The sequence below is a fragment of the Hypomesus transpacificus genome, chromosome 3 (genome assembly GCF_021917145.1).
Source record: "Hypomesus transpacificus isolate Combined female chromosome 3, fHypTra1, whole genome shotgun sequence".
NCBI classification, from domain to species: domain Eukaryota; kingdom Metazoa; phylum Chordata; class Actinopteri; order Osmeriformes; family Osmeridae; genus Hypomesus; species Hypomesus transpacificus.
This window is the reverse complement of record NC_061062.1, coordinates 548,550-569,615: the sequence shown is the minus strand read 5'-3', so window position 1 is coordinate 569,615 and position 21,066 is coordinate 548,550. Positions and strand designations below refer to the sequence as shown.

Here is a 21,066-nt window from a genome sequence, read left to right as displayed (position 1 = left end):
CATGTGTAGACTGGTTGGGCGAACTCCCATGAACCCTCCAGGACTCCGCGGAGGGTATAAAGCTGGTCCACTGTTCCACGGCCAGGACGAAAACCACATTGCTCCTCCTGAATCCGAGGTTCGACAATCCGACGGACCCTCCTCTCCAGGACCCCTGAATAGACTTTCCCAGGGAGGCTGAGGAGTGTGATCCCCCTAAAGTTGGAGCACACCCTCCGGTCCCCCTTTTTAAAGAGGGGAACCACCACCCCGGTCTGCCAGTCCAGAGGCACTGTCCCCGATGTCCACGCGATGTTGCAGAGTCCATGAATCATTCCAACAGCAAATTCACAGCCAGAGAGTCTGTTTTTCCTGAAGGATATTCTGGATATTCTGGAATAAAACTATCTTAAAACACTGATTCTGGAGGGAGAGAGAGAAGAAGAACTGACCACTACTACCCGACAGAAGACTAACTCTATAGTGTGCGTACTGGATCGCAGGCACAGAGGTCTTGTGGTGAGCTGGTGTAAAGCTACCAGTCTGGCCAGACCTCTCCTCTCCCTCAAGATCTAAAGTGACTCTAACTTGCTCCTCCTCTGAGCTCTACTCTATCTCTGTACCCAGCCTTCTGACTGTTCAACCGTTCAAACAGAATATCTACTAAATATCTCCCCGCGTGTCTATTAATGGCACTGCTTCCCTTCTGCAGGGTCCTTTGGGTCTGAGCAGTGAGGTGGTTTATTTAAGGTGTCAAGAGTTGAGAAGACCTCAAGTCTGAGGTCAAGAGCGTTTCCCCAGAGCTGCTGTTACTTTACAGAGAACCGTAAGTTCACCTTTTTAACAGAACCACTGTAAGGCCGTAAGTTCACCCTTTAACAGAGAACCACTGGCCGTTAGTTCACCCTTTGAGCACCATTTAAGTTCCACAAGCTCTTGGCCATATATTAAGCAGCTGACAAAAGCAGATGATGAAAGAATCATCTAGGAACTATCAACAACAAAAAAATAACAAATAAATTATATATATTTCCAAAACATTCAACTTTTTGGGGGGCCACCAAATATATCTTAATCCACCTTAGAGGTCTAGCAGGGAGGGAGGGTGAATTGAGAGGCTTCAGTCGGTTGGCATCACAAGTTTCACCGTGCAGAAATCTCCTGTGACGGGCTGAAGTGATTGGACCAAATTAACAAAATGAGCGGAGCAATCAACATTCAGACACTGATGTGCTTTCAGCATTTAGAGTCCCAGCAGCCCTGTAGAGAGAAGTGGCTCTGTACATTCAGTCCCTCACGAGAACACTGGGGAAATATACCTGACAGGCCTGATTCAGACAGAAAGATACCAAGTGAGAGGAAGGAGGGACAGGGGAAGGGAAAAAGGTTGAGAAGACAGAGAGTGTGGAAGGCCAGAACTGATGTCAGAGTCAAGATGTGCTGGAGCGTTGCTAGCTGTTCATTATTGTGAAAGAGCTCCGGTACGAATGACTCATATTGACTATATTTAGATCCTTAATTTGGGATGACCTTATCATACACACTAATCTCATGACATAGAAATCTGTGAGTGAGACCGTCCTGGGTAGAAAGGCCCATCCCAGAGTCTGTGAGAGCTCATCTGAGCCAAGCTAACAGGAAGTGAGAGCTCATCTGAGCCAAGCTAACAGGCAGGAAGTGTGCTCTTCTCGTACACTTAAATGATTGACAGCTATGAGTGGTGGGGGCTATGCCCCCCCCTCTCTAAATCGGTCAGGCGATACACTACTGTATGTGTGGTCTTGGTGTGTGAGTGTGTGTATTTGTCCTCTGTGAGAGGTGAGGCGGGGTGGCAGAGTGAGGAGCAGACAGAAGGATGGGATGTGAAAAGGAGGCGCTGTGATTAACGAGAGTGTCTGCTGCTCCGCAGACAGGCTGCTCCGCAGACAGGCAGCTCCGCGGACAGGCATCTCTGGATGAAGCACGATCAATACTGGCCTCATATGGCCCACATCACACACGCACACACGTACCCACACGTACGCACACACACGTACCCACACGCACACACACACCACAGTGACTGCATGTGCCGACCCACGGGCAGTGTAAGGCTGATCACAGGTCACATGATTCACATCCCGTTTGTGTGATGTAATCTCTGTGGTCACACAGGGCACACAGGGCACAGAGCGTCACTGTTAGACAGACCAGGCCTTCAGGCTACTCTGATGAAAGGATGATCAATACTGAAATGGGTCACAAATAAGTGATCTATACCGTAATGTATAAAAGCATGATGGTGCACAGTGATAATGCTATGGTGCACAGTGATAATGCTATGGTGCACAGTGATAATGCTATGGTGCACAGTGATAATGCTATGGTGCACAGTGATAATGCTATGGTGCACAGTGATAATGCTATGGTGCACAGTGATAATGCTATGGTGCACAGTGAAAATGCTATGGTGCACAGTGATAATGCTATGGTGCACAGTGATAATGCTATGGTGCACAGTGATAATGCTATGGTGCACAGTGATAATGCTATGGTGCACAGTGATAATGCTATGGTGCACAGTGATAATGCTATGGTGCACAGTGATAATGCATCAGGATGTATGAATGCAGACGGTGTCTCAACATGGAGCAAGGAATCTGACTTTCTCCCTAGCAACATCTTAGCCTGGATGAGCACAGACTTGAACTAATGTGTAGAGTGTGTGTGTGTGTGTGTGTGAGAGAGAGAGAGAGAGAGAGAGAGAGAGAGAGAGAGAGTTTTGGACCGTGGGGGCTGTCACATACACTTAAACACAGAGCTTGTGACACACACACACACAGCACACACTCTCTCTCACAGACACACACACAGACACACCCTCTCTCTCTCACACACGGGGATGTATGTACATAGCCATGCCACTACTAACCCTTTGAAACGTTAGCCTGCTAGCTACTGGTGCTGCATTCCCAGTCCCCTCACGTTAAATAATGCAGCATGCTATTGTGCACAAGCCCCCCGTGTCTCTCATCTCTCTCTTTTCCCTCTCTCCATCCTGAAGCTGCAGCCTCAGCATATTCTGCTCCTCCAGTAGGATAGTAAGCTAGCCCAGATCCATTTTAGTGTGTATACTTTCCCCACCATAAAGACAACCATTCTCACTATCAGATTGTGTCTGTTTCCAGTGTGTGGTTTCCACCAGTATCATTACAGGTGTTCTATATTATTCTGCTGAGTAGCAAGCTCAGTGGGGTTTGTCTAGTGAGGTCTGCAGCATTAACACAGTACAATACAGTCAATGTTACATGCTTAAAAGATTTAATGACTCATTTCCATGAAAAATTGATGCGATTTGCTTCTCCAGTGGTTCCTATTTGTAAATGTGTTTTTGCAGCCTGCTCAGAGCAGACTGTGACAGCTTGGTTTACAGCTCTGTTAATCATTCATAAACTGCTCAGGGATTTCTTAACTAAGATGTTCATTAAGACTAAGGCTTAGGGCTGTGTGTTCATTCATTAATATAGCTGATGTTGTATGGTACTCATTCTATAATTAGCAACAAAACTAAAAAACATTTGTCTAAATGCACCAACATGTGGGTTAGGGTCTGCAGTTTTTTTATTTAACATATTTTAGTCAGTTAACCAGTAAGAAAGGTAGTTTAGTAGTATCAGTTATTTAAGGTGGGGGAAAAAATCGATTCACATTTCAATCACGATTCAGTCTTCTAGCGATTCACAAATCTCAAAAATAATTAAAAATATATATTTTTTTTTATTAAAACTTTTTTTGGATTAAAAATCGCGAATCGATTTTTCATCAAATTGTGACCCCAAGAATAGTTTTGAATCAAATCATGCGGTACCAAAAGATTCCCACCCCTATAGGTTAGCCAGCCAGATAGTTCACGCAACGCGCATCAAGAACCAGCCATCACTGGTCTGTTCATAAGAACCAGCCATCACTGGTCTGTTCATTAAGCCCTCCCACAGCCCTGTCTCTAATGAGGCTGTGACTGACCCTAAACCCAGCTCACATAGCACAGGAACACAGCAGATACCACCCTTTCATGGGAGCTTCTTAGCAAGCGTGCGTTTAGCTAAGTCATTATTCCCTTGTACACAACCTGAACTCTGTAATCAATTATTTCAGGCTGGTTTTGTACAGTACAAACAGTGTAAATAGCCCAGAGGACGCTGGGAAGACTCAAAAGAAACCTGGATGGATACTTCCTGTTTGATCATCACATTAGGAGAATACTGGCCAATTACGGAGAAACAGGCGCACAGGATAGGGAACGCACTGATGAGGAGAAATTCCTTGTTTGTGAACACTTGGCGATTAAACACAATTCAGATTCTGATGTTTGAACAGTTTGAGGAAAACAACCTTTTGGAGTTTTGTATGATGCGTTTCGCCTCAATTCCTGAATTCCTTGGATGGAAGTGTGCGCTGGTATTGTCATAGAAAGGACGTTGTTAAATTAAAATGTGTTAAATTAACTACAATAAAAAGAAAAGAGGTTGTGAGTATTTTTTGTCCACAGTTAGCTATCTGTTTTGCTGTTTAGCCAGGTCTGATAGGATAGGCAGACTGCAGGTGGGCAGGCAGGCTGCAGTGGGGCAGTAGGGGGGCAGGCAGACTGCAGTGGGGCAGTAAAGGGGCAGGCAGACTGCAGTGGGGCAGTAGGGGGGCAGGCAGACTGCAGGTGGGCAGGCAGACTGCAGTGGGGCAGTAGGGGGGCAGGCAGGTTGCAGGGGGCAGTAGGGGGGCAGGCAGACTGCAGTGGGGCAGTATGGGGGCAGGCGGGATGCAGGTGGGCAGGCAGACTGCAGTGGGGCAGTAGGGGGGCAGGCAGGTTGCAGGGGGCAGTAGGGCGGCAGGCAGACTACATGGGTGCAGGCAGGCTGCAGGGGAGCAAGCAGGATGCAGGGGGACAGTAGGGGGGCATGTAGGATGCAGGGGGGCAGTAGGGGAGCAGGCAGGATGCAGGGGGGCAGACACACAACCTCATCACATTCACACATGGACACGCACGCACACACCTCATCACACGCGCAAACACAAACTGAAGTCCTCCATTTTGTCTTGACAGGATGATGAAGTGGTTCTCCAGTGTGTTGCCTGCATCCAGAAAGAGAATCGCAAGTTCTGCCTGACCGCCGAGGGGCTCGGCAATCGCCTATGCTACCTGGAACCCACGTCAGAGGCGAAGGTAGGCTCAGCAAGTTAGCAACCTCTCTTACTTTCAGACAGAAGAGCTCTCACAGGAAGAACACCATGTACCTAACCCTACCCTCTATGAAACACTCAGCAGTCAGCAAAGCAACTGACTCATTCAAATCATAGAACAGTTTTCATTTGAATGCTGAGAATTCTTATACTGATATTGAAACCAAGTCTGAGGGAAGGAGGTACTCACCTCAATCGCCAATCGGATGGCAGAATCCCTGTGCTTCCATGGTAACCAGATGATTACTTCCAGGGAAGTTGTGGGCCATGTTGAGCAGCAGACAGACGTTGAGTGTTCCACATCATCAAAAACACAAATTCCAGTTACTGTGGGGTCATCGTGACCCTGGCTCTCTGTGGGCCAGTTCAGTGATCATAATTCTCAAAAATTACACCTGCTAGTTTTATTTAACTGATTGTTCCATAAGCTGTTCTGCTGTTTGTCATAATTGCCAGAAGACACATGCCGCTGCGTGTTTTGTCTGGCCTTCTGTACTTGGGCTAAGTGACGTTTTTTTTTTTTTTTTTAACAATGCCTGCTATCAAGAAAACCACATTATCATATTTGTATTATTTATTATACCCACCACAACTCCCCACCCCAGTTTAAGCACTACATAGACATGAATCGTGTCAAAATGTGCATCTCTTTCTCTCAGCGTTGCTATCGTTTTATGGAAGGTTTAGCTAGTTGTGTGTTTTTGTGTCTAAAAGTAGGCCTACCACAAGCGCTAGCTCGCCAGCCACCGCTAGCATACGAAGTCACAAACCGAGACGTACGTGCGATAACAACTAATGGCACGGTTTACTGGTTCTGCTAATTAAATTACCCCACCCAAAAACATTTTAAAGATCTGCTACTTCGACAATCTCCGTTTTCGTTGAGCAGCAGTAAAATAACTGTAATGTACGTTTTGTACCATTCTCAATTTGGTTTGGAATTACGTCATCACGTAATTTTTGAACATTTAGTTATCTTTCGGCTTTTGGAGCCTCGTCTCGTGCGCCACTGAGCACTTTCCAAAGTCCACTACTTACGTTAGGCTTAGGGTAATAAGTAATTTTGCTACCTACATAACTTGCTAAAACTGAACAGAAAAAATAGTACAGACCAGGGTCAAAGATTATAGAAGATAGTAGTAGGGATGGGACGTATGGCACTGACGCATCGATGCTTGTGTCGCAAAACCAATATGCACAGTTTCGAAAAAGTGTTTTGGAGCTTGTATCAAATTACGAAACCACGTGACAGATGACGTTCAATGCTTCAAACGTCACGAACTGGTTCGAAGTTTTGCCGCTCTTCTGAACCAGAGCCATGGAAGGAACGAAGCCACCGTTTCTTGTTAAAGACAAATCTCACATTGTCAGAGAAGCAGCACCAGGCATCGCTAGAGTTTCTTCCATCAGTCATTATTATTTAGCCAAATCCGTATAGTAATAATTATAAATCCGTGCATTTGTGTTGTGTTATTTTATTGAAATGAAACGTAACATGATAGGACTAGGTAGGTCTATACAGTGCCCAGAAAACAAATGTTGATGATTCGTCAACATTGTCAACAGTAATAATAATTTGTAAAAATAAAGTTCCCCCAGTTCACAATAGACCTACATATAACAAATGTTAAGAAAAAATCTGTGTTATCTAGTTTAATTGATATAAAGACCATATCGTATAAAGTCCGTCCAACCGCTTTAACAAGTAATGATCTCTTCTGTGGTGTAGTTGGTTAAAGCGTTGTACGTCTATATATTGTTAATGCGAATCTGGGATCTCAAGTTCGCGCCACAGTCCAGTGAATCTCGTACGATATTCTTTAACTTTTACTGTGAGAAAATGACATAATTCTAAAGGCCTACGGATGTATCACAACATTTTAATGTGTGAGCACTAATATCAGATCAAAATGAACACATGTAGCCTTAATTAAATATTGAATAACGTAGGGTCGTCTACCGTCGGAGACAACCACTACGCGTCATTCAGCCAGTTTAAACGGCTGCTAGATGACGCTGTTCATTTTCAAAGCGCCGATAGTTCGGCTCTTTGGGCCGGCACAATCCGGAAGAAACCACCAAAGCTTCACAAGGCATCGTTCGCCTATCCCCAGATAGTAGTATTCTATACTCTTTTACAGGGTGGCGATATCGCAGCAAACACAGCAGAACTAACAGGGGGACGTCATTGTTGTAGCTAGCTAGGCTAGCTGTTTCGTAGTTTAGCTTCCAGTAGGTAGTGTTAGTTAGCTAGCTAGCTCAAACTGCGAAAAGACTAGCAGCAGTCATAATAAACACCACAGCCAGTGTGAAAAGTCGCATATACAGCTGGCTATTTTTCCTGATATCATCACACTGTATTTTTATTTTTGTCAGTTTTAGCTAGACTGTAGGTAGCAAAATCACTTGAGCATTAGGGGAGACTGGGGTTGGTTAGCACACTATTCACTGTCTGACATATTTCTCTGGCATCATTTATGTTAGAATATTCTGTCATGTTAGAAATGTTACCCTCACCAAAAAACAGTTTGTGTTTTTGATGTTTTAACATAGTAGATGAGTGCAGGTGACAAAACAAACATTTTGATGTTACAATTTTGTTTCTGTGACCTTCAAAAAGACAAAAAAAATGCTGTGTATCAACCCACCCCGGTCTCCCCTACCTTATACAACGAGCCACAAATATGTTGTGAACTCTTGAATCTGAAATATCTTCATCAATAATGAATAAACATAAGCTACTTTTTTTATACAGTTGTCATCATCATGTTTGTCTCAGTTTAACGTGAACATGTAAGTATATTTTTTCCAAGTGTTTGAACATAATGCACATTTCATATGACCCTAAACAAGTCATCAGGTTTGGAGGTGAAATAAAGGAACTGTCCCTGCTGCAGTGGCTGCAAACAGCTTCACATTTACCCAGAAATGGTACCTTCTTTAGGCAATTACTTTTTCAAGTTTTTATTTCACACAGCAAGATTAAAGTTGACAAAAGCAGCCATTTCAGCAAAGCATGCATTTTGTCATCAAAATTACATACATATTCATGTTAGGGTTTTCAGTCGGGGCAGTGGTTGCCTCCATGGCAGCAGACTATGACTCTGGTAACACACCATTATTGTTTTCCCTATAGCACTGCCTGTTGACAGCAAGGGCCTAATTGGCTTTTCCTCGTTGATTGTTCTTTTAATCATAATCCATTAGTATTGACTGAGATTAATTTCACTGTGGCAGGGAAGTCAGGCACATAGACAACACAGGCAAAGAGTATGAGTTAGTGTGTGTGGAGAAGAGAGATAGAGATAAAGACTAACCAAGGACTGCGACTTGGAGTGATTGGGATGTGTGCACAGGGGCCAGTGTTTCCTCAGTGACTCACCTGGGAATTGGAGAGAGCGAGAGATGAGGAGCAGAGGAAGACTGAGAGGGAGGTAGAGGGAAAGGGGGAGAGAGAGAGAGAGAGAGATGAGGAGCAGAGGAAGACTGAGAGGGAGGTAGAGGGAAAGGGGGAGAGAGAGAGAGATGAGGAGCAGAGGAAGACTGAGAGGGAGGTAGAGGGAAAGGGGGAGAGAGAAACAGGAAGAAGAGTGTTGAAAGGAGGAAGATCTGGAAGCTTCCTAGATGGTGTGGATGGTAATGACAGAGGACAGGCTTTGTGGATGCGCTCGCTGCCTTCCATTCTGTCTTCATTGTCTGGTGTTAGAATGAGCAGGCATCATCCCCAGGGAACACCTGATGGAGATCAATGAAAGAGAGAAAGGGGACTCCTGCTACAACAATTACCAGATTCTGAGAAAGCAGTATAAGCAGATTGGCTGTGATGCCCTCTTACAGGCTGTGATGCCCTCTTCCAGGCTGTGATGCCCTCTTCCAGGCTGTGGTGCCCTTTTCCAGGCTGTGATGCCCTCTTCCAGGCTGTGGTGCCCTTTTCCAGGCTGTGATGCCCTCTTCCAGGCTGTGATGCCCTCTTCCAGGCTGTGATGCCCTCTTACAGGCTGTGATGCCCTCTTCCAGGCTGTGATGCCCTCTTCCAGGCTGTGGTGCCCTTTTCCAGGCTGTGATGCCCTCTTCCAGGCTGTGATGCCCTCTTCCAGGCTGTGATGCCCTCTTCCAGGCTGTGATGCATTCTTCCAGGCTGTGATGCCCTCTTCCAGGCTGTGATGCCCTCTTCCAGGCTGTGGTGCCCTCTTCCAGGCTGTGATGCCCTCTTCCAGGCTGTGGTGCCCTCTTCCAGGCTGTGGTGCCCTCTATAAGGCTGTGATGCCCTCTTCCAGGATGTGGGGCCCTCTTCCAGGCTGTGGTGCCCTCTTCCAGGCTGTGGTGCCCTCTTCCAGGCTGTGGTGCCCTCTACAAGGCTGTGATGCCCTCTTCCAGGCTGTGATGCCCTCTTCCAGGCTGTGATGCCCTCTTCCAGACTGTGGTGCCCTCTTCCAGGCTGTGGCTTACTGGAGGAGCCCAGAGAGGAAGGAGCAGGGGGTACCAGCTGACGTCGATGCTGATTTAAACTGCACTTTTAAACCAGGGCATCAATCACCCAGAGAGCAGGCAGTTGATGATGATTTATGGGAGAAGGCGTTCCCTGTCAGAGCGCTACGACCACCGGAACATCCCTGGTCCCCTCCAGTGCGCCCACACACGGGGTGTTGGGTAGCTACTGTAGGTAGCTCACTTGGTGCAGAAGAAGAGGCTATACATTAGCACAGACTCTGGCTTTCTTTAAATGAAGAACAGTTGTTTTGAGCTGTTTTAATAGCAGGAGTACTGATGAAAGTGCCAACTCCTCCCATGTCTGCCAGCAGAGCCTTGTTCAAGAGAGAGAGCATCTCTGATGGAAAATCAACCTGCCAAGTCATCCCTCTTGCTCTCCTCCCAGGAGGGAAATAAAGAGGCATTCTTTACCCTCCTCCCCTCACCACCAGCTCCCTTTATTTATCCATCTTTCACACTAAGCATCATTTAAATTCCAAGGCATGAATGGCATCATCGATTCCAAATACATATCCTCACCACATATTAACTGGTGTTCATAGGATCAGTTAGCAGCAGAGGAAAATTGGGTCAGACAAAGAAATTTGAAATGAAGGTCAGATGTACCTGTAGATGTACCTGTACATGTGAACCAGTTTTGGGGAAAGGGGAGGGAAGAGGAAGCTGGTATTTTTTGGTCTGAATCATTTATCTTGTGGTTGGTCTTTTTCTCCCTCTGCCTCATTCTGTCAGGAGACAGAATGAGTAGCCCTGCCCTTTACCTTCAGAGTCCTCTCTCCTCCTCTCTCTCTCCTCCCTGTCTCTCTCTCTCTTCCTCTCTCTCACTCCCCCTGTCTCTCTCTCCTCCCTGTCTCTCTCCTCCCTGTCTCTATCCTACCTGTCTCTCTCCCTCTGTTGGTTCTCCACCCCAAAATGTGTTTTTCTCAATGTGTAGAAATAAACAAATAACCAAAACATGCCTCACATAAGCTGTTCCTCCTTCATCTACCAAGACACACAAGGCTTGCCCCTCGTATCCTCTGTACTGATGCCTTTTCAAACAAGGCTAAGTACCTCCATGAAACCAGGTGGGATTAGCTCAAGCTGGGGAAGCTTTCCCTGTTTTCGGCCTGTCGTAAAGAAGATTAATGGTTTTAGGTTTGTTCAATCAAACAGGATTGATTTTAGCGATGCGCTGCACCCAAAGACATCTGTGTTATTGCAGTCCTCATACAGCTTGGACCAGAATGTAGAACAACTCAAAAGCAAAGTCAATCACGTGCATCTTGTGATGGATGGTTGTTACTGAAGTCATGGTTGTCTTTGCATTCTAACCTCTCTTACCCCCCTAACTCTCTCCCTCCCCCTCCCTCCTGCAGTATGTTCCTCCTGATCTGTGCATCTGTAACTTCGTGCTGGAGCAGTCTCTGTCTGTGCGTGCACTGCAGGAGATGCTGGCTAAGACTGGGCCCAACAGTGAGGGGGTGAGTAACACTCACACTCACACTTCATGCACGCGCACACACTTGTCATTTCACTATCATTCAATACAGGAACTCAGTGACAATGGACTCAAAAAAGGCTGGGAGATTATGGTTGTTTTGTGGTTGAGACAGTTTAACAAGAGGACTGGCCCAGTCCGGTGTCCTGTACTCTGGGGGCTGGAGGCTGAGCCCTCCTTTCCTGCACCCTGGAGGCTGAGTCCTCCTGCCCTGCACCCTGGCAGTCTGGAGGCTGGAGGCTGAGCCCTCCTGTCCTGCACCCTGGCAGGCTGGAGGCTGAGCCCTCCTGTCCTGAAGGCTGGAGGCTGGAGGCTGAGCCCTCCTGTCCTGCACCCTGGCAGGCTGGAGGCTGGAGGCTGAGCCCTCCTGTCCTGCACCCTGGCAGGCTGGAGGCTGAGCCCTCCTGTCCTGCACCCTGGCAGGCTGGAGGCTGGAGGCTGAGCCCTCCTGTCCTGCACCCTGGCAGGCTGGAGGCTGGAGGCTGAGCCCTCCTGTCCTGCTGGAGACACCAGCCTGGTGAAGAGCAGAGACACGCAGCCTAATGACCCCATCATCAGTCACATTAGCTCAGGTTGCTTGTTGCTAACTAACAAAAGTAGCTGAATGAGGGACGTCTTTCTGACACACAAACAATGAGCTTATTCACAGCACACGATGATGCGTTGTTAATTGCTAACATCTTTTCTTTGTCATGGCTGTACTGCGAGCGATGTGTTAACATGCTGCCATCTCTATCTTCTGTGTATGGTTGTTCATCTCCTCATGTTAGCGCCCTGGACAGGACCGATGGGTATGTCCTTCATTCCTCTCTCTCTGCTCTGGTGCATGTACACCGTAGATTAGACAACCACTTGCCCTTCCATCCTCATTCAAAATGTCTCCTTACTTTACCTCAGTTCACTGGTCTCCAGTGACAACACTCCAACCCAACACCAAGGAAATGACTAATGACGCTATGGTGGCCTGGAACTGAGAGGTAAACACTGGCCTGTCCTGGAGCTCTGAGCGCAGACCCCCAGTGGGGAGATGGGAGCAGGGTTAGGGTTGGGTAACCTCTAGGAGGGTTGGTTTAATCTCTGGGAGGAAGGTGTGGTCTTTAGCGTGAGGGTCCTCTGACGCGAAGACAGACAGGACAGTGAGAGGAGAAATGTACCCTGAACCCAAAACAACGAGACATTTTTACAAGCAACTGCCTCCGAGCTGCTGGTCTGCTCGGTCTAACTCCACTGCCATGCGTCAGATGCAGTCAGGAGGAAGCTAGTTCACATTCACCTTTAAAAACCTACTTGGTAAAAAGTCATATTTAAGGCTGATTTAGTATGCTAAAAACTTTGTCCTGGCTTTTTCTATTAACTCACTTATTTCTCAATGCTGTTTTCCATCCCTATCTAATGAAGCTGTGGGTTTATGGAAGAGCCATGTTAGCAGAGGGCTCTGGCTGTCTGTGTGTGTGTGTGTGTCTGTCTGTGTGTCTGTCTGTGTGTGTGTGTCTGTGTCTGTCTGTCTGTGTGTCTGTGTCTGTCTGTGTGTGTGTCTGTCTGTGTGTCTGTGTCTGTGTCTGTCTGTGTGTGTGTGTGTGTGTTTGTACTCCTTTACTCTGTGTCTGTCCTCAGTACTTCCAAAGTCTTCATCTCTCCTTTGCTCTGAAATGTCACTGGACCAAACCCCATTAGGAGGACATGCTTGTTAAATCAGTATCCAGTGTGAGGTGATGTGCCAGGGTTAGGGCTGTAGGAACCTGAGGGGCATGTTCAGTTGGACGTGGATATGCACCCGACCTGCAAACTTGTTTCTACAGTCTAAATGTACATTATCTTCTCATGCTTTGGTCGAAACGACCTAACATGCATACAAGTTAGCTGTAAAAAAAACTAAACAGTTATCTCAGGATCTTATCTCCCCAAATGTGATGTTGTAGTGACACCTCGGCATGGCTGGGTGGGGGCTGGATGGGGCCTGTTGGGGTGGCTGGAGAGGGGCTACGGGGGGCGCTTCCTTTAAAGGTTGTGGATGTCACCGTGCCTATCAGGGTAGGGGAACAGCAGGGGGCCGGGGTTGTTCCTTTGAGCCAGCAGTCTCTCCCTTCCAGGCCTCTGCCTGTTTAGACAGAGCAACACTGGCCTGCCACTGCTGGCCTTCATACGGTCAGGAAGGAGCGGGTTCCTCAGCAGAGCAGAGCAGCTAAGCCCCACTGCAGATTCATAATCCATGGCAACTGCATCCAAACTGGGAGCTATCGTCTGAGCCAACAGCAGCACAGGAACAGGGTGCACAGGATTGGTTCAGAAAACACTGGCATGCACACTCACATCACGGTCCAGCTTCCATAAGGCACGCTCTGCAGTCACTGCTGTGAGGCCCAGCTAATAACCCCATTATCCAAGTAGATTAAGAAAATCATACAGCCGATAGACAGATGAAATGCATTTTTAGGAAGTGCATTCACAGTGATGTCACTCTCTCTTACCTCATCGCTTTCCTAGAGGCTCGTACGGAAGGTGAGTAGCTGCAGAGCCGAGCTACAGGATGTGATGTCACATCCTTTACTGTAACTGCTGTCCCTGTCTGCATCTCTCCTCCGACCCGCGGTGACCTTAGGACTCCCCCAGCTCTCTTTAATGTCCCCCCCAGCATTAGAGACACAGAGCTCTCATCCCTCCCTCCCTCCACCCATCCATCCTTCCCTCTACCCCTCCACCCCTCCCTCTCTCCTGTTCTAGTTGCGTGATGATGACCCGTATCCCAGTCACGGATACAGGAGGAAGATGTTGGACTGCATGTCTTATTATAGATGCTACAGGCCAGGGGACTGGCTCTGTATGAGGTCATCACTGTGCGCCAGAGTGATCTCTCTCCAGATGAATGGAGAGGCTATAGGTTGTTTTTAGAGTGTAACTATTGTGTGTGTGTGCGTGTGTGTGTGTCTCCACAGGCGGCGCAGGGAGGAGGACACAGGACCCTTCTCTACGGACATGCCATCCTCCTCAGACACTCTTTCAGTTCCATGGTGAGTGGAACACACACACACCACACGCACACACCACACACACACACACCACACACACACACACACTCCTAACAACCAAGTCTTTCCACCAGGATGTAGGGTGACATTTAAACAGCTTTCACATGTTTAGATAGAATGTGAGCTGTTATGCAAGTGTGCCACATTGTTGAATAGCTCATCACTTTGTCACTTTGTGCGTGTGTGTGTCTCAGTACTTGACCTGTCTGAAGACATCCAGGTCCCAGACAGATAAGCTGTCCTTTGATGTGGGGCTGCAGGAAGACTCCACAGGTACCACTTCTTCACCACCACACACACACCAGTACCACCACACCCCCACCCCCCCCCCAGATTCGGGGAGGATTGTTGCTATGGTTAGGGTTCCTGAATGCCCACCTGTCACTCTACCCTCCTCCCAACCTGCATCTACTCATACAGTCAGTCACTTCTCCAACTGTATGTAAGTCAGTATTATGTCATGATTGTGTGTGTCTGCGTGTGTGTGTGTGCTCCTGCAGGTGAAGCCTGTTGGTGGACCATTCACCCTGCGTCCAAACAGAGGTCAGAGGGCGAGAAGGTTCGCATCGGGGATGACCTCATCCTGGTCAGCGTCTCATCAGAACGCTACCTGGTAGGAGTCCTTACCAGAGTCACTACTGAGACTTACACCAGAGTCACTACTGAGACTTACACCAGAGTCACTACTGAGACTTACACCAGAGTCACTACTGAGACTTACACCAGAGTCACTACTGAGACTTACACCAGAGTCACTACTGAGACTTACACCAGAGTCACTACTGAGACTTACACCAGAGTCACTACTGAGACTTACACCAGAGTCACTACTGAGACTTACACCAGAGTCACTACTGAGACTTACACCAGAGTCACTACTGAGAATTACACCAGAGTCACTACTGAGACTTACACCAGAGTCACTACTGAGACTTACACCAGAGTCACTACTGAGACTTACACCAGAGTCACTACTGAGACTTACACCAGAGTCACTACTGAGACTTACACCAGAGTCACTACTGTGTCCTGTGGCAGTGATATCAAGCCAAACACTGTTTACACATCCCATAATGTGACAGCATTTCAGATTATTTCCATCCTCTTAGCTTGAAGAAGATTTTGGCCAAATCGTCTGCCAGCTGTCAACACCCTGATTAAAGCTCTTTTAAAGTTTGAATCTATCCAGAGTAGTCAATTGAATCTCCGTTTGTTTCAGGGGTAAATGGTGTTAGGTGACACGGCTGGTTTTGTTCTCATACAGTGAAATGTCACAGATATTGAAGGCTGCTAGCAATGGAAACTTCCTGTTACAACACAAACACTGTCAGAGTTTACAGTTCGAGTCGCTATATAACTAGGAGCTTAGCCTGCCTCTTCTATCTCTCTCTCTCTCTCTCTATGTCTCTCTCCCTGTCTCCCTCTCTGTCTCTCTCTCTTCCTCCTCAGGCCCTTTTATGACTGTCAGTCTGTCGTCTGTTATTTTCAGTCTAGGCCTCAGGGTGGTGATGACTGGGTTGGGGACACAGTCACACACCCAGAGACAGTGACACACAGACACACAAACAGACACAGACAGAGACCCACACTGCCCTCCAGGCTGGTGTCTATCAGCAGAGTGGACCCCTGTTTCCCCCAGAGGGTCTCACCCACACCGCCCCGGCCTGCCATGGCTCTGTTTCTCATGCAAACACAGACATGAGCTGAAGCCTGTCTGAGCCTTACAGCCGGTAGAGCCAGCAGTGCCGGACCCAGCTGGGCCAGAGCAGGTAAACATCATGTCCTCTGTCCTCCAGCACCTGTCCATCTCCAACGGCAACATCCAGGTGGACGCGTCCTTCATGCAGACCCTCTGGAACGTTCATCCAACCTGCTCCGGCAGCAACGTGGAGGAGGGTGGGTCTCTCTCATACAGGGTTGTTAAAGTTGTTGGAATTGTCCAGTGGTATACTCAGCTGAGCTCTCTTCTGATAGGTTACCTGCTGGGAGGTCATGTGATGCGTCTGTTCCATGGCCACGACGAGGTGCTGACCATCCCCGGTTCAGAGCACAGCGACGAACAGCAGAGGTGAGACCAACTGCTGCTCCTGGAGAGAGAGGAGGGTGGTTCAATAGAGAGAGGAACTGGTGGTTGATGAGAGGAGAGAGAGTGAGAGAGAGAGTGAGAGAGAGAGTGAGAGAGTGAGAGAGTGAGAGAGTGAGAGAGTGAGAGAGTGAGAGAGTGAAAGAGGGAGAGAGGGAGAGAGTCGAGAGAGAGGGAGAGGGAGAGGGAGAGGGAGAGGGAGAGGGAGAGGGAGGGGAGAGGGAGAGGGAGAGGGAGAGGGAGAGGGAGAGGGAGAGGGAGAGGGGGAGGGGAGAGGGGAGAGGGGGAGAGGGTAGCTGTTGGGCTCATGAGGGACAAGTCACTGCCACTCTCTCCCAGGAGACACTGCCTGCTATCTTTAGCTCCACAATGCTAATGAGGAAATAGTTCAGGGGCCCAAAGTGGGTCGACACGCCAAGAGCAGATCAGCCAGCCGCATGGAGGACCCTTCGTCTTTCACCTCTAACACACACACACACACATGCATCCAGGTACACATATAAACTAAGGTGCAAATACACACATTCTGTACACTCACAAACTTATACACACACAGAAACACACTGAACAAACACTAGGTGTACACAGAAACATACACACTAAGGTTCACACACATGCAACTATTTTTAGACCATTGATGTGAGGCAAAATACGCAGACAATGATTAAATCCTGGTTGTCAGCTCCGTACTCCTGGTTCTGTCCTTGAAATGTAATAGACAGAGCTTCTTTAGAGACCCTACATTTTCATCAGACACGCTCCAAACTGTCACCGAGGGCCATCAACAATTCCTTTGATCTGTGGACCCAGTCACCCATAGCAGAGATGGCCGGTGTGACTGGGTTATCTGGACTTGTGTGTTCATGTGACAGCCAGGTTAAACAGGATCCTACTCAGGGCTAAGACCTCCTCATCTGAGCTAACGTCACGAGGACAGAAGGGAACAGAACAGGGATAAAAATGATTAGAGCACAACCTTAAGACTGTTGATCAAGGTTAAGGTTGTTGTTGATTGTATATGGAGATGTGAATACAGTCCAGGAGATCCAGGAGATCCAGGCCAGACCCCTCATGCCCCTCTCTCATACCCCAGGATAGTGAACTATGAGACGGGGAAAGCTGGTGCCAAGGCCCGGTCCCTGTGGAGGCTGGAACCACTACGCATCAGGTGAGCTGCCCTTCATTTGCACTCTGTCATCTGTTCTTCTCTCTCTGTCTCCCACCCTCCTCTTCTCTCTCTCTCTCTCTCTCTCTCTCTCTCTCTCTCTCACTCTCTCTCTCTCTCTCTCTCTCTCTCTGTCTCCCGCCCGCCCGCCCTCCTTTCTCTCTCTCTCTCTCTCTCTCTCTCTCTCTCTCTCTCTCTCTCTCTCTCTCTCTCTCTCTCTGTCTCCCACCCTCCTCTCCTCTGTGTTAACTGTATCGGTCTCTTCATCCCCTCCCTCCTCCTCTCCTTCCTCTGATATGCTCAGGTGCACATTACCACCGCAATCATGACCCTCCCCCCCGACTCAGCAACCCCCCCCCCTCCCCGAACACCTTTGTCTGAGGCCTCACAAAGCTGCAACTCATTTGCACTTTTGGCCCCAGCTATTTGTAGAGTCTTTCATAGATGCTGAGTGTGTCTCTGCTCAGTGAGATCAGACTTCTTGATCCAGACATCCTCTCATCTCTCATGTTTTCCTTCTGAGTCGGTTTGATCTTCCACAACAGAACATGTCGTGAATACACATTAGCTACATAATTAGTGGAATATTCTCTTGCAGAGTGTTTAGTAATTGCTGTATTAGCACATGCCTTGCTAGCTAATTAACAGCTGGCAGCAAAGTGTGCATGATCTGATTTAAGGATATTAGCCTTTGATGGCCTAGTGAGTTGTTTATAAATGTGTGTTTGTGTGCACTCGTGTGTGTGTGTCTGTGTGTGTTTGTGCCTGTGTGTATGTATGTCTGTGTGTGACCCTGACCCGTGACAGCTGGAGTGGGAGCTACATCCGCTGGAGTCAGCCCTTCCGCCTGCGTCACCTGACCAGCGGTCACTACCTGGCGCTGGCTGAGGAGCGGGGCCTGGTGCTGCTGGAGAGGGAGAGAGCGGATACCAACTCCACTGCCTTCTGCTTCAGAGCCTCCAAGGTCAGCGCACACACACACTTACACACACACACTCACACATCCTCAGAGGTGACCTACAGGACTGTGTGGTGCTCAACCACACCCTCTCCACCATCACTAAAATACATTACAAAGGAACGATCTGTAGCGATATTAACGACCTGCTCTCCTTGAACTGGAAAATTGAACGCATTTTTATTGACTAGGGCTGTAGTAGAGTTGTGGTGAAGCAGTTCTGCTTTAGAGAGTGGAGCCCTTACCTGCCGGCTGTTAGGGTGAGGGTTAAGGTTAGGGTGAGAACTAACTGCTGACCTCACTGCCTGACCTCACCACAGGTCAACACATCCTGCTCCTCTCTGGAGATTTCCAGCTGGAGAGGAGGTGTGTGTGTGTGCATACATGCACATATGTGTGTGTACATGTGTGTGAGTGTGTTGAGTTCTCTGACCCTCTCTGCTGGCTGGTCTCCCCCAGGACAAGCTGGAGAGCAGTCCCAAGAGAGATGTGGAGGGCATGGGCGTGGCTGAGATCAAGTATGGAGACTCCCTCTGCTTCGTCATGCACGTGGCCACGGGGCTCTGGCTGTCCTATCAGGCGCCCGATGTCAAGTCTGCCCGCCTCGGCCCTCTCAAGAGACGGGTAAACTCTCCGTCCTGCTGGCCTCATGTGGCCGACCAAGACACATCCTGTAGAATGAGATGTAGAAGAGAATCGTAGCAGGGGGGGCTGATGTGAAGGGACTGTGCATGTCTGGTGTTTACACACACACACCCACACACACCCACACACACAAGTAGATGGCCTGCAGTGGAAGCACCTTTTCAGGCTAGTGGATTTGATCACCCATAATATCTAGCTGTCTGATGTCTCTCCTCTCCCTGTCCTCCGTCTCTCTCCCCACCTGCTCTCTTCCCTGTGTCTCCAGGCCTGTCTTCACTCTGAAGGTCACATGGACGACAGTCTGACCCTGCAGCGCTGTCAGCACGAGGAGTCCTGTGCTGCACGCATCATCCGCAACACCACCCGTCTGTTCAGCCGCTTCATCAGGTGCACTTACACACACACGCACACACACTCACACACACGCATGCACACACCAGTGTTTTCCATACATTGATTGATTTGTGGCGGCTCATCACAATTAGTATTCTTTTATTTATTTTTCTGTTTAACATGACAAAAAAACATTTCATTGTAGAGCTGCGCGCATTCGAACAGTAAAATCCCAAAAGATTCGAGCTTCAGAAATTCAAATAGAACAAGGGGCAGAGAGGGGTTGGCTGGAACCTCGGCCGCCCACCCTCTCTGAACCCCTCAGGTCAAGTCGGGGTCACGGCTGGCTGTCCCTGTCCCCTGTGTCTGTTCTTTGCCGCTGGATGGAAACGCTTCTGCGTGAACCTGAAGCGGCAGAACGTGTGGCAGCTTTTACATTCAGAGTCATGTTCTGTCCATGCAGCGTGCTGGCCTTGTTTACCACAGTTGTTATGCAAGACATGGTGCTGCAGAAGGGTCATGTCTGCAGAGAGGCAGCGATGGTAATGTGTGCTCCTCCTCTCAGGGACCTGGACTGTCTGGGAGGGAAGACCCGTGCATCTGTGGCCCCGCCCATCCAGGAAGTCCTCCAGACCCTCAACGACCTCATCTCCTACTTCCTGCTTCCTGCCGCCGACCTGGAGCACGAACAGAAGCAGATCAAGCTGCGCTCGCTCAAGAACCGCCAGAACCTTTTCAAACAGGAAGTGAGTCCCGCATCACAGGAAGTGCCCAACCCTGGCCAGAGAGCGATGTTTGGCAGGGAAATACATTAGCAGTCCTAAGTCAAGTGTCAGGTGTGTTAAGGTCATGTTAGTAAGTGGCTACCGCAGGAGTTAGCTGGTCACAGTCTCGTGAATCTGTGAATGCGCTTTCAATAGCACATTGTTTTGCGCTGCCGTGCATTTTCAACTGTCAGCAGTTTTGTTATGAGTTGCTGTGATTCTGAGTAGGGATGCTCCGAATCCAGGTTTTTGGGGTTCGGCCGAATACCGAATCCACTGGTTAAGATTTGTCTGAATCCGAAACCGAATACCGAATCCTACCCCCATCCTCAGTCCATTAACACAGTAAATACATTAATGAAGTAAACAACGGTAATCAACGGCGGTGTCATTATATCGACCAGCGTAGCGCGCGTAGTGCAAGCGTAGGGTTTAGATTTGGTGAAAAAAAAGGTTTGGCCAAATACGAACCCTGTCAAAAAGCCCAATATTTGGCCGAATCCGAAACCAAATCCTGGATTCGGTGCATCCCTAATTCTGACACCGCTGCAGTGAAGCCTCCGATTAGCTTCTGGGCCCAGAATTACTCTCATCAATTATCAAATGTCAGCTTCCCTCCTCTGAGTCGACGAGGTCAAACAAGCCCCACATCCACCTCACGACACCTGGAGGTAAAACTCTGTGTTGTTCCCAAGTCACCTCCATGCCCTCGCTCAATGCTGTAGGTTAATAACAGAAATGCAAATGAGCTCAATATATCTGTTTACATAACAGATTTTTGCAGTTAGTGTTCGCACTAACGTGGCTCTCTACATATCCTGCTTCTAAAGCATATATTTCTCTTCTGCTTTCCTCAGTATATGAATATGTTGGAATTGTATTTTTTCGCTCCAATTCTTCACTATAAAACCGTCGTTCGGTCAATTTG

The 21,066-nt window shown here is 48.3% G+C and overlaps 1 protein-coding gene across 1 annotated transcript in view; it reads left to right on the top strand.

Moving 5' to 3' along the window:
* The window catches only part of LOC124464771 (ryanodine receptor 3), an 88,905-nt gene that overhangs the window by 11,170 nt on the left and 56,669 nt on the right, over positions 1-21,066 (top strand). The window contains exons 2-13 of the mRNA XM_047016607.1: positions 5,057-5,176; positions 11,043-11,147; positions 14,098-14,172; positions 14,385-14,463; positions 14,691-14,803; positions 15,987-16,086; positions 16,165-16,258; positions 17,367-17,441; positions 18,246-18,402; positions 18,856-19,020; positions 19,307-19,428; positions 19,940-20,120. Of these exons, the coding sequence (XP_046872563.1) occupies positions 5,057-5,176; positions 11,043-11,147; positions 14,098-14,172; positions 14,385-14,463; positions 14,691-14,803; positions 15,987-16,086; positions 16,165-16,258; positions 17,367-17,441; positions 18,246-18,402; positions 18,856-19,020; positions 19,307-19,428; positions 19,940-20,120 (1,386 nt within the window). The remainder of the gene's footprint in view (positions 1-5,056; positions 5,177-11,042; positions 11,148-14,097; positions 14,173-14,384; positions 14,464-14,690; positions 14,804-15,986; positions 16,087-16,164; positions 16,259-17,366; positions 17,442-18,245; positions 18,403-18,855; positions 19,021-19,306; positions 19,429-19,939; positions 20,121-21,066) is intronic.